The sequence below is a fragment of the Scylla paramamosain genome, chromosome 30 (assembly GCF_035594125.1).
Source record: "Scylla paramamosain isolate STU-SP2022 chromosome 30, ASM3559412v1, whole genome shotgun sequence".
Classification (NCBI taxonomy): Eukaryota; Metazoa; Arthropoda; class Malacostraca; order Decapoda; family Portunidae; genus Scylla; species Scylla paramamosain.
In genome coordinates this window covers 13,673,466-13,687,415 of record NC_087180.1, presented here as the reverse complement: position 1 = coordinate 13,687,415, position 13,950 = coordinate 13,673,466, and the positions used below count along the sequence as shown (strand labels likewise).

Here is a 13,950-nt window from a genome sequence, read left to right as displayed (position 1 = left end):
GGCGAGTAGGCCGGCACAGGGAAGTCTGGCGGGAAGTAATTTTGTGGTGGTGACGCGGGACTCATTGCCAGGCCATCCCTTGCACCAAAGGTTCCTCTTTATTTTTTCAGCTTTGTGGAAGCAGCCCCCACAATATTCCAGAACAGGGCTACGTTGGCAACGGCAGCATCCATACATACCCTTCTTCCGACAGTTTAGAATTACTCTAGATGGTATTGAGCAAGCAGAGTAGCGAGGACACGTGCGGCGCCTCGTGCAGCAGTGTGGACCAAGAACATGAACGTTCCTTGGTGTGCATTAAGGATTCTACATACGTTCTTTGGTTCGGACGCTCACCCTTCCCAATACTCCTCATTCCCCCTCTTCGCGAAGCGATGCACGGGCCCTAGTGTGGACGAGCCTTTAGGAAACTTTTGAGCATGTTGGTGCTTAAGATTACTTTTTGTTTTTGTTTTTTTTCTTTTAATGACACTTTTTGGTCAGAATACTATGTAGGAGGTATTGATCTCAGGATACCACTATGGAAACATCCTTCCCTTCCAAATCAATCTTTATTAGTGAGGTTGTGTAACGATACAAGGGTCATCCTGCAGCCTGCGTGTGTGTGGAAGCAAGCGGCTGTCAGATGAAACATTTATTTTCACTGATGAGAAATTATGTAATTATCCAATCTAGCCAATTTCTAAAAGGGATAAGACTAAGGAAGTATATAAATTCCTTCATTCAGTTCCTACTCGATCTTTGCAACATCAACATCACAGCATCAGATAGAGCTCTTTGCATAAATTCTGTTTAATGATTTATGAGGACAAGAAAGCTTTAGAAACATTTGAGAAACTGAGGTTATTTAAGGAAATGTGAAAACTGTGGACGAGAACTTAAATTTAGAGAAAGTTGGCAGCATCAAGTAAGTACTTGCTGCAATAAAGAAACTTTGATTACAGAATAGTTATAGTAATTTTCACTATTAACATAGGGTCTAGTTGCTCACCAGGGCCTGATGAGGCAAAATTTTCCCTGCGGAATCTAGTTACCCTGCAAGACTAGTCAAGGTTAGTCCTGCAGTGTTTTGATTACCGAATGTAGGTTCTGTTTGGTTGTTACATCAGGTTTGTTAAAATTTGGAGATATGAACTATCATTTTATGGACTAATTATGATGTGTTCACCCTTAAAATCATTTTTGTGAAAATATAAAACTATCACTTGCTGATAGAACTCACAAAAAATCACATTTCTACAATTTTTGGAAAAAAAAAATCACTCTCTCCATAAGAAAAGCTTCAAATTCTGTCCACATAAAGTGTGTCTGAAAATAACTGCCAACACCTTAAGTAGACCTTCAATGATACTTCATTGACAGAACAAAGAACAAGGAAAAATTCTAGAGAGAATGTTACATGCATTTTTATGTTGTATTATGTCTGGGACTAAGATTTTATGAGAGAGAGAGAGAGAGAGAGAGAGAGAGAGAGAGAGAGAGAGAGAGAGAGAGAGAGAGAGAGAGAGAGAGAGAGAGAGAGAGAGAGTTAAAAATCTGACAAACTTTGCTCCCACAGATTGTCTTCTTATCAGCATACAAAGTGTTGATGCCCTTCACCCGGGACTTGGAGGCAATCAAGAATGTTCTCACCTTAGCAGCACACAAGTGAGACCGAACCGCCCTGGAGGTAGGGCTGGTAGGGGCTGCTCATCACATTCTAGAAGAGTGGAGCAACTGCCAGGCACGTATGCTCTCTATTACAACCTCACACCGGGTTTTCCCTTACCACCTCTCACCTGGCACTATCATGTTGAATTATCAAGTAACGCCACATTCACTTACACTGCATTTAACGTCTTTTCTCATTCTTAAGTCCTCTGAACTAAGAATGTATCAATTACCTCATAAGCCACCATAATATGTCTAAAGGGAATCATGCCTTGTGAATTTCCAAGAGATCCATATATTATAAATGTGGAAGATGCAGTCCATTTAATAGACTTCATTTTTTCTATTCTGACATTGAAAGATCCTAAATTGTTCATAAAATAGTTTACCGTATTTTCTTTACTATATTTTCTACCTTATTTTTTTGAAGTCTAGATACAACAGAGTACAGTAACCTAATTAATTTTGTACCTACCCTATAAAACAGGGTCCATCTTCGTCCATCTCTCTCTCTCATAAAATCTTAGTGCCAGACATAATACAACATAAAAATGCATGTAACATTCTCTCTAGAATTTTTCCTTGTTCTTTGTTTTGTCAATGAAGTAGCTTTTATTAAACCTACTGCTATGAATTATCAAGTGTGATAAAGTGATGCGCAGGTGAAGAACATAATTTTGAAAGGCATCACCAACAGTGAAAAGAGAGTGATCCAGCGACTCAGACCTTTCAGTACCTGTGGCTCATTTTCAGTAAAGTCGTCCAGATTTACTCAAATGAAGTAACAATTGTCGTACTGCAATAATCTAACAGCTAAGGGATTAACAGTTTATCTTTAACTCTCTCTCTCTCTCTCTCTCTCTCTCTCTCTCTCTCTCTCTCTCTCTCTCTCTCTCTCTCTCTCTCTCTCTCTCTCTCTCTCTCTCTCTCTCTCTCTTTTGTTGTATTTTTCCTTCAGCTAGTCGGTGATCTTAAGCAAAACAAAGCAATAATAATGATAATATGAGGTAAGGTTGTTTTAAATATTTATCTAATATGCAAAGCAATATACATATTATGAAAAGAAGCATAGCTTGCTAATCTCTAGTATCAAGAATTCAAAAGCTAATGAGATTCGTTTGCACTACAATGCCAAGTAACTACAGACTTGAGATCATACAGTACTAAACAGCAGGTGAATTATGTATGGTAAAATCGTAAGACATGCTCGCCTCTGCTAAAGGCTGTCTTCTTCTAATAGGAAAAGCATAAACTAAGCTGTGTATACTGTGATTACTTCTGATTTTGCTGCTGACTTATCTGGACCCTTCGAGTGGGATCTCGGTCATCTCACTATGGTATATGGATTGATAGGTGGTACACTGGTAGCCAGCGAGTGTTGGGCTACTTTTTCTTTGCCCTCACGAGGAGTCCAACAAAACCCAGGAGGTGGAAGCAGCAATAGAGCACCCCCATCATCATGAAGTCATAGGCCACGTGTGATGTATTGAAAGAGTACTTCTCAATCACCTCCATACCAGTGTGGATGCAGGGCACCCCTGGTGGCATCTCACATGCTGTAAGTAAAAAGCAGGATTTGAAAGCGAACACAAAATCTCAAGAGACACTTTTCAGCCATAAGAACATTAAATATACGTGTTGTCTCTTACAACTGATTTCACATGTTACATTTCATTCGTTAATCAAACACTGATGTACTTAGCACAAGACCTTTCTCTTCCTACCCAGCATTGGGCCACCACATGTAATTGCCCACTACATGATGTCCGTCTTATTATATACCATATACTACATTTCAAAATCACTACAACACTAGTTTCCAGAATTTCATCATCTAGGAGTCCCTGACTCACAGCACGATTTCCTCCATTGATCCCATCATGCCACTCGTGCTTCCCAGCATTTCAGAATAAGTACTTAGTTAGAGTAATGATGTTAGGAACTGTATTGAATTTCTAAATGGTCACGTCGCTGGGCAACTTCCAGTCAGATTCACACTCCTACATCCTAAACGGTTTCAAGAAAAGCCTGACACTGAGAGGGCGCAACTTCATTGTTGAGAATCCTTGGATAATTTAGAGGTAATGTTACTTACTGATGTTCTTGATATCTTTCCACTGCGTGACAGTGAGCGCCTCATTGGTGTACATGAACCAGGATATGTACTTGAGCCAAGCAGTGTACCGGGGCAGGGATCTGGAGGAGATTACAGTTACTGATGCTGAGAAGAAACGGTTTCCAAATAAAACAAACCCTTCAATGTATATCAGTGTATCCATGCTGTATTGTCATTACATTCACCTCTCAGTTTGTGACTTACTTTAGGTTAGCGAAGAGACCACCATAGATGAGGACTATCAATTGGAAGGGAATGAGAAACAGCAAGATGTTGTGAAGACTTTCAAAGCCAGTGGAGATCATTGTTCCTGAGATGAAATACAGTATTAAAGACTCCTTCAGTAAACAAGTTGTATATCTGACAAGAATAGTCAAATAAAGATCGACTGGTTAAAAGATACATAAAACAAAATTCCATCAAATATTACTTTTGAACATGGAATATATATATATATATATATATATATATATATATATATATATATATATATATATATATATATATATATATATATATATATATATATATATATATATATATATATATATATATATATATACGAGTATATATATATAAGATATAATTAAAATGTCCTTCCAAGTCCACACACCACATGCTGATGCTGTTAGAGCATCAACAATACTGATGAGAACTGTTATGGTGAAGTGGTAGAAATGCCGCTGTAGACCAATCAGCCAATAACAGATGACGCAGAACACAGCGGGGTCAACAATGAAACCTGGAAGCTGGACAAACCAAGGACAATCAGCAAAAAGGTAATACAAAATTACATCCTGTATATTGTGAACAATGTGATTTACATATTGTAAACTTGATCTTTGTCATCGGTGATCTGTATATGCATTAACTTCTGACAGAGAGAGAGAGAGAGAGAGAGAGAGAGAGAGAGAGAGAGAGAGAGAGAGAGAGAGAGAGAGAGAGAGAGAGAGAGTCTGTAGGCAGTCACACACCTGGGAGATCATCTTAGAGATGTAGTAAGTGTCTGAGCGGTAAATGCCATTTCTGTACTCCCGGAAGAAGAGTGGCATCTCTTTCGGGAAGAGATCAAGGACCCCGTAGACGGCGGGAAAAGAATTCTCAGTCACAAAGAAGTAGAGAGCACCCTCGATGTCCTGAATCCCTGCTTGATTCAGCCGCACCTGTGCGTAGCTGAGTCCGATCAGGAGTGCGGAAATCTGCAACAGAATAGGCAAATTAAGTATTTTGTTCCTTCAAGTCCTTTTAAGCCTAGTATGAGCACGATCTAATTCCAGTTATATAACTGGAGAGAATCCCAAACATAAGCATTATCTATTCAAGTACAGGTTGTATAGTGGAGGGGCCAGCTACCCAAATCGGAATTGACAGACTCTTTGATGTGTTAAGCATACGAGCACAGTATCTCGACCTCTTCTACCAGGCTGAGGTGGAAGTTAGTTTTTTTTTTTTTTTTTTGAGGTTTTCACGATTCTAGTTATAGTTTAACAAAGATTTTTGTACAAATGATGAAAGAAAATACCCATGAGAATCTGACCGGTCATCTCTGAAGTCTTTTTAAAATAGTCTTAAAAGACCATTTAAGAACGCTAATGTTTGTCTCGTCAGCTCGCTCTCTTCTCTTTTTTCACTTACCAAAAACACTTAGCATTCCTTAGTCTGGCCTTGCTTCAGATTATGCTAACTTCTTTACTTTGCATGGCCTTGTACATTTTTCATTCGGTCAAACAGCAATCAATCAGAAACCATTCTCAATTAAATAATGTTTTCAGTAAACACAAACATTTGAAAGTACACTATGAAAGATAAAGTTGACATGAACACCTTACAGCCACCATAATCTGGATACCAAAAATAAGTGTTTAAATTCCTTTACAATAATGGTGAAGCACAAACTTCATGACTAGAAATAAATAAATAAATCAGTAATGATAAATAGTACTTGGACTATTTTTCTAATACTCACAATTTTCTTGATTATTCTTATATAATGGACAGTGGGATTCCTGTAGGAGTCGAGCAGTGCCCGCCACGTCAGCCACCACCACTGCACCAGCCACCCGGGCCTCTCACTGCGGCGGTAACACAGATTACTTTATCACTCGCTTCTCTCACTGCAATAATTGCAGTGATATATATATATATATATATATATATATATATATATATATATATATATATATATATATATATATATATATATATATATATATATATATATATATATATATATTGTTTCTTTATTGATCATGAAATTTCAATAAGGTTCCTTCAGGGCAAGATGGTCATGATATGTCATTTAATTTCAACAAGTTCTTAATTTAAGTATACTTACGGAGTGTTTCTGTGGAATGATTCCTCTTCATACTGCAATACAATAAGGCTATTCAATTCAAAATAATACTTTCTTAAAGTTAGCCATTATAAACTGGCAAAGTTAAATCGCACCAAGCTGGAATTCTCACACTGCATGAGGTAAATAATTATAACTGGAAAACATAATCAATGATGACGATTTTCAAACAAAGGAATTTAAATAATCCACGACTGATCGTTCATGTAGTGATGATGTAAGGCAATAAATAAAGCGATTAAAGACTTCAGTGGTATTAGAGGGATCCCACGTCCCCTGTTATGAATCTTCGCTGTACACTTACACTGCTTCCATACTTGAGATTCAAGAGGCGAATATCGTCCTCGCGTTGAATGATCATTTCGATGTGTTTGTAGGAAGGAGACATGGTGTAGTTGTGGCATATTTTATCAATGCGTTCCTGGGAGCGACCTTCGTGGCCAGGGAGGACTGCCAGGGTGTGGATGTAGTAGTCGGCAGGATTGAAGGTAGAGGGACATTTGTAGCCTTGGCTGCATGAGAGAGAGAGAGAGAGAGAGAGAGAGAGAGAGAGAGAGAGAGAGAGAGAGAGAGAGAGAGAGAGAGAGAGAGAGAGAATCAATATACATAACTACCTTGTTTCTTGTGTGTGACAACGAATGTCTAGCCAAACAGCCATACAAGGACAAGCCAGCAACAAGTCAGATCACATTGCATTAAACTAAGAGTAAGGATTACGGACGCTCCACGACTTACGAACAAGTTAGGTTCCGTCAGACTGCCATTTTTATGTCGTTATGTTCGTAAGTTGTTATTGTGTGAAATATATTGTGTGTTCAGTACCCTCTAGAGTTTCAGGTTTACTCTCTTCTAAAGCAATAGCGCTAACCTCGAGAATCGCAAAACTTGAGGTATTGAAAGCACTGAAAAACGCTTATTTATGCAAGCCACATAGCCTAGCACTGTGTGTGTGTGTTTTGTTCTCACATTCAGCGTGACAGCGGTGCAACGGTGCAGAGTATAAACAAAATGGCGTATTTTGATCTTGATCATGCTGTTACAAGTGACTCTGTATTTGTCCTGAGCCATACAGTTACATCACACCGCACATCACAGCTGGCCACACAACAAACCATATCACATTGTCACACCACATGTAGCCACACCACAACCAACATCACCTCTAGCCACATGATAACCAGCATCCCATCCTCCACACCATATCGCACGCAACACTCAACCACACCACAACACACATAGCACCCAACCACACCATATACAGAAAACCACATCACGCCACACATCATACTAGCCACACAGCCACACCGTGTACGCAAAACCACATCATGCCACACATCATACTAGCCACACAGCCACACCGTGTACGCAAAACTGCATCATGCCACACATCATACCAGCCGTACAACAGCCCATACCACACTCAGTCACTCAGCAATCCATATCATTCCCAGCCACACCACATATCACTTGCATCAAAAGAGCCACAAAGCAACTCATATCACACAGTCATACCACATAGACTAGTACTGTTTGAGTGTGTTTTGTCCTCTCATTCGGCGTGACGTAGCGGTGCAGCAGTGCGGTGGAGTGATCTTGTTCTTTATGTTCCAGCTGGCTCAGGATTACTCCTGAGCCAGATCTTATGTTATCTGTGTTAACTCGTAACTTGAATGTTTGTAAATCGAGGATCGTCTGTACACAGGGTCATCGGGTTACATCAGAGTATCGTTCCTAATGACGCAAACCGAATTTCGACTTAAGTCTGAGCCAGCTTAAATAAGCACCTACTGTAAGTAAAAAGAGAAACATTTTTTTTTTTTTTCTCCTATGCTTAAATTGATCTACGCTTGCCAACGCTCTAGTACACTCAATTGCTGCTTTCACATCACCACCAGCAGCTTCACGCTACACCTTAAGGTTATGCAATTTAGCACAATCCTTAAATGCATAAACCAGCCCTTACTGACCGAAAAATTCTCACCTTCACTCTTCTCTCTTTTCACTTTTCAAGACTACAAACAATTTGTTAGCTTTATGCTGTTGAGGTTGGTTTTCCAGCGTGCGTCGGGTTCGCAGCGTACCATCCCTCGCTTTCATTTCAAATTTTCTTACTTGTAAGGGAAGAAGTCCGATTTTTTTTTTTTTTCTGCTTAATATTTTATACCTTTTCAAAAGGTGATCTTTTTAAATCCGTACAAGCCCTGAAAGTGAGTGTTGTCTTTATATTCATAAGTGCTCTTACCTGGTTTTTACCTGGTACCCCGCAATAGCTAGCACACCAATCTCAGAAACAACAACTAAGATAACATTTACTTAAGAGTTTCGACTGGAAAGTAGGCTATGAGCACAGAGAGAAAAGAGAGTAAGATATGATAAAGCGATACGTAAACAAAAATCAAATAGTGTCTCCCATGTCCCACTGAGTCCCTTTTTAAAATTATTGAGGTTAGTTGCTGCCACCTCAATGGGAGATGTATTCCAAAGCCTCACCACGCGTTCCAAGAAAAATCTGTGCCTGGCTTCACGAACAGTGTGGGGAACAATTGTGGCTTCTTGTGATACTTCTTGCAGGGGCCATGATGAAAAGATCACCAGAAGTTATAGTAGACATGTCATTGAAAATCTTCCAACACTTGATTAGGTCGGCAGCAGTAGTATTCCCTTCACAGAATAAAGGTTTCAAGCTTTGAGACGTTGACCGTAAGACATATCATGAAAACCAATAATTTGCTTAGTCCATCGCCAAAGAACAGATTCCAAAGTCAGTAACACACTATATTCCAAACTGACATGCAAACTCAAGAAGTTAACTAACATGGGTGGTAAACAGCTTAACCATGAAAGCAGGAGACCAACACAAAGTGGCCTTCAGTGGAGTTGGCCAATCCTGAAGCCTTTGACACCAAGGATTGAATGTGGGTATGGAATCTTAATGATGGGTTAATTGTTATACCAAAGTCTACAGGAAAAGGACTTAGACACAAGTGTTTGTCGAATTTAAAGAAAAATAATAATAATAGTAATAATAATAATAATAATAATAATAATAATAATAATAATAATAATAATAATAATAATAATAATAAATAATAATAATAATAAAAAGCTACTTTTAGTAGATTTTGAAAAAGAAATAACAGAAAAAAATCGAACTTGGTCCGAAAACAGGTCCGGTTACGATCAATATATTTACCATTTTTTTAAGTAAAAAAGAAAAAAAAAATCACCCAAATGGAATATGCATAACTACGAAGCGGTGGAAATGAAGATCGCCGTAAGCCAAGGACTCAGGCGGGCTAATTCAGTATCTCCTTACTCCATGCTTTTGTATTATTTATTATTATGCGCGCCTCTCATGTTCATCCTTGCTTAGTTACCTTTCAAAAAATTCTAGAGCACCAGCGGACGAGCCCATGTATGCCACGCGTCCCTCAGCCAAAAGAAGTAACCTGTCGAACATTGCAAAGATCTCTGAGGAGGGCTGGTGAATGGTGCACAAGATAGTTTTGCCTCGCTTGGCCATATCCTGCATGATCTTCACCATAAGCTTTGCGTTGAAGGAGTCAATACCCGTGGCTGGTTCATCACAAAACAGAAGTGGAGGGTCGGTCAAGATCTGTCAAATATATACATACATAGACTGGATCATCTCTGTCCATATATTTATATGTTCTGTATTTCCAAACATGTTCCTCCTGAAGAAGGAGGAGTTTGTTCTCTCGTCCACGGAGAGATATAAATAACGATAAAAAAAAATCTACCACAATAAAAGATTAAGAATATAAAAGCATAAAGTACAAATATGATGCCTGACAGGTTCCCTGGATGGTGTGCAGGAAGGAAGAGCAACAGTCACTATGCACGATAGGAACATGGGACTTACTGAATTACCTCTGTGGCAAAGGCTAGTCGCTTCCTTTCCCCGCCGGAGAGGGATTTTTCATTTCCGGGAGTGCCAATGAGAGTGTTCTGCACCTTCGTGAGTCCCAGAGTGTTGAGAAGCTCCACCACTCGTGCCTGTCTCTCCTTGGCTGTGGTGCGGCGGTCCATCTTCAACCGAGTCTGAAGAAGAAGGAGCGTCAAGCACTTCTTTATTTTTCCTAACACTTTGCCATACGTTCATAATAGATTAGTTCACTCTTACCCACTTCACAATTAAGTGTAGCTTAGGATCTTTTTGTTAATGACAGGTTAAGAAGTACATATTATAAACAGAGATTTTGAGAGAATGACGCATCTCACAAGTGAATTTTAGGAGTTCTAAGTTATATAATTTTGTTTCCATTACTTCATGAGCATAAGGAGGAATGTGTTTAGAAACACCTTGAAAACTATAACCTACGTGCTTAGGGTTGGATGAATAATGATAAATTTCCAAAAGGACTCTGAACGTGCATTTTATCTTGATGGACACACACACACACACACACACACACACACACACACACACACACACACACACACACACACACACACACACACACACACAAACACACTACATCCCTTATTCAAAGCACGCTCCCTCATTACCATAAAGGCTAGGTGTTCATTGACAGTGAGTGAGCCCAGGAAGAGATCGTGCTGGTGTACATATCCGGCCAGCGTGGACAGAGCTGCATCAACCTTGTGGCCGTTGATGAGAATATCCCCGTCCACCACTATCCTGCCAGTGGTGCGGTGTGCCAGGGCGTTTATCAGGGTGGTCTTGCCTGCCCCGCTGCGGAGTAACGTGGAAGTGACAAACACCTATTTATTTACCTACTTGAATGTTTAGGTCATTGCACCATTGCATCTCTTGTTAATAGTCTTGTTTTGTCATTCCAAAGACTGCTTCCTCCTGCACCTCAGGACGAAATGCCTCGCCCTTCATGTGACCACACTCTAAAATATTTAGATTACTGCACTGGACCTTCTCTTTACGACATTACCTGACATCTTTTCTCGGTTCTCGATTGCTATATTTACCAATGGTTGAGTCTACATTATCACACATATAAGCGTGTACACAATATATATATATATATATATATATATATATATATATATATATATATATATATATATATATATATATATATATATATATATATATATATATATATATATATATATATATATATATATATATATATATATATATATATATATATATATATATATATGTATATAATGTAGAGATGGACACACGTGCAGAGAGGTACATCCAGCAAACAGGTTACCTTGCTCCCATCATGGCCAGCAAACTCCCAGGCTGAACTGCTCCAAACACTGCGGGAAGAAAATTAAGTCAGCCGTGCCATCACATGGAACAGGAAAGTATTCAGCCTTTATGTGCATCAATAAATGACTGGCTCTCAGACCAACAAGACAATCTTTTCACTGAACTATTTTTGCTGTGTAAACTGACAGTCTTCAAACTACACTCTGCCGCAGGGCTGCATCTCTTTGTATTCTCTGCCAGTATTTCCATGGCTACTGCTTTTATGATCTTGCGATCTGCATGCCTTCCTTTCCTTGCACAGGACCTTCTACTCACGATCACTCTTAGTCTGTCCATCTCACTTAAGCTAGAGTTAATTAGTTTTCATTCTTTCATCACTTTCAACAATATACCCGGAACCCTCTACCTATTTTCGTTTTTCTTTCTTTCTACAACTTTGCCTCTTTCAAGTGAGAGTATCAAGACACCTCTACAACTTAGCTGGCTAACCTTTTGAAACAATATTTTCCAATAGATTTTATTGACCTTGAATGGTGCTCATTACACACACACACACACACACACACACACACACACACACACACACACACACACACACACTTATTCTCACCGTTGGAGAGCACTTTTTTAACAGGATGGTATTGGTCATGGCTTCTTGTGAAACAGGTCTTCTCCGGCACGTGCACGCTCAGGTCGCGCCAGGTCAGGGTGATGCCCTCCCGTTGCTTGCAGGTGCCATAACTGTTTCGCTTGCCAGGACAGAGGGTCCAGTCTTCCTGCTGCAGTTCCTGGGTGAAGGAGACACGAAGGGAAGGTTGGGATTTGAACTGCATGATGGAATGTGAAGTGGATGGGCTCATCATCACTCACCACTACTCGACCAAGGAATTATTTCTATTATAGTTTCCAAGATTTTGTTTTCACCGTGAAAGGGAAGCTGGCTCAGGACACAACAAATGTGAAAGAGAATCTTGTATGATTGCCATCACAAAATAAATAAATAAATAGATAAAATTAAGTAAATTAAAATAAATGCGTTTCAACAAATGTGTTAACCAATTCAGATGTGCTTGACTTATCCTCTTGAAATAGTTCTGGTCGTAGGAACAGAAAAAAATAACAGGAAGAAAGTTCTATCTATGGTCTACCAGTGAAAGGAATGAGAGCGTAAAGAAAATGGTGAACTTTTTCATTAGTGAGATGGAAAGAAGAGGAGCAAGAATAGGAGCATGTAAAATTGTATGTAGCCGTGTGCAGAGAGGCGGTAGGAGGGGGGAGGAGAGGGAAGCATGCACTTAGGAAGTTCAGAGGAGCATTAACTGGGGTGATAAATAACAATAAACGGAACATTGCGGCATGGGATGACACTGAACACTGCCAGATAAAGTAGGGAAGTTGACGTGATGAACAGCTTTTGATTCCACTTTGTTTAATAAAGGTGCAAAGGTGTATGGGTGGAAGCGCCACAGGTGGGAGTGTACCTCATGCAAGGAGGAATAAGGACTCTGTAGAGAGAGCTAACAACTTGAAAAATGGAGAAAAAAATATTGATACATCACAGAAAATCTAATTTTAAGGAAAATTGTTTTAACTAGAAATTGAATATATAATTTCCAGTTCCAGTTGAGATTTCTAGTAAAGGGTAACCGAATTGTATTTAGTGTTGGAGAAAAGAAACAGTTCAGCGTCATTGAGGAAGAAAGAACACTTGTTTGGCAGGTTATGAATGACTGATAATAATAAGAGAAATTTTCGTGATACCTTGAAGCAGTGACCATCAGAACCGTCCGAGGAATTCTGCTTGGAGCCCAGCAGAGAGTCCATTTCCCCCGGCTGTTGATCTTCAAGGGTAGGCATCTTCTGAGGGAGATGAGGTAAGGTGATTGAAAAATTTCATTCGTGGCGCGCAGGAAATACAGCCATATGGCACCGGATGGTAAGATTGCATAAAAATCATAGTAGTGTTAAATTAAAAGTAAAAGTAACAAAAATAAAGTATAGTTCCAATTTAAAAGAATAAAAAAGTTAAAAACTAAAAACTATAAAATAAGCGAGTTGGTATCTAAATATACTGAATGCAAGTAAGGGGGCGGTACTGACCCTACTGACCCAAAGTAGTAAGTACATCTGGTGCCGTTTGTTTCGATCCCAAGGCACTGACCGCGCTGACTCAGGTATCTGGCGTTGTTCGTTATGTGCCCAAGACACTGACCCCAATAACCCAAATCCCAGGACTAAGTATTGTTCATTATGTGTCTTCCTCACTTGCCTTCGTGTTGGCCAGTCATTGACAGAGCGAACAACATGTGGCCCCACTTAAAAACCTGACACGAGAGAGAAAATTATCATTTTGTTTAATTATATAAAGCTATAAGACAAAAAATATGAATAATAATACTGAGCGTTGACTACATGTCTCATCCTCATATCCGACCCTGGCTCTCCCCGGATTCTAGAGGGAAACGCCAAGGCTTTAATATAACACGGAGGTGTGAACAACAACGAGAACAACAACAACATCAATTATAATAATAACAACAGCAATAATAATAATAACAATAATAATAATAATAATAATAATAATAATAATAACAATAATAATAATAATAA

At 39.2% G+C, this 13,950-nt stretch overlaps 1 protein-coding gene across 2 annotated transcripts in view; it reads right to left on the bottom strand.

The window, feature by feature from the left end:
- Positions 1 to 532: 532 nt before the first annotated feature.
- LOC135115871 (protein scarlet-like) overlaps positions 533 to 13,950 on the bottom strand; it is an 18,137-nt gene continuing 4,719 nt past the window's right edge. The window contains exons 2-15 of one of the 2 annotated variants that reach the window (XM_064032955.1): positions 13,102 to 13,197; positions 11,951 to 12,128; positions 11,339 to 11,387; positions 10,650 to 10,836; positions 10,011 to 10,181; positions 9,497 to 9,735; positions 6,424 to 6,631; positions 6,102 to 6,133; positions 5,733 to 5,838; positions 4,741 to 4,965; positions 4,380 to 4,515; positions 3,971 to 4,076; positions 3,746 to 3,846; positions 533 to 3,206 (exon numbers count right to left, since the gene is read on the bottom strand). In XM_064032955.1, coding sequence (XP_063889025.1) covers positions 3,034 to 3,206; positions 3,746 to 3,846; positions 3,971 to 4,076; positions 4,380 to 4,515; positions 4,741 to 4,965; positions 5,733 to 5,838; positions 6,102 to 6,133; positions 6,424 to 6,631; positions 9,497 to 9,735; positions 10,011 to 10,181; positions 10,650 to 10,836; positions 11,339 to 11,387; positions 11,951 to 12,128; positions 13,102 to 13,197 — 2,007 coding nt within the window. In that variant the 3' untranslated portion in view covers positions 533 to 3,033. Of the gene's footprint in view, positions 3,207 to 3,745; positions 3,847 to 3,970; positions 4,077 to 4,379; positions 4,516 to 4,740; positions 4,966 to 5,732; positions 5,839 to 6,101; positions 6,134 to 6,423; positions 6,632 to 9,496; positions 9,736 to 10,010; positions 10,182 to 10,649; positions 10,837 to 11,338; positions 11,388 to 11,950; positions 12,129 to 13,101; positions 13,201 to 13,950 lie in introns of both variants that reach the window. The other variant, XM_064032954.1, reaches the window with a different exon arrangement.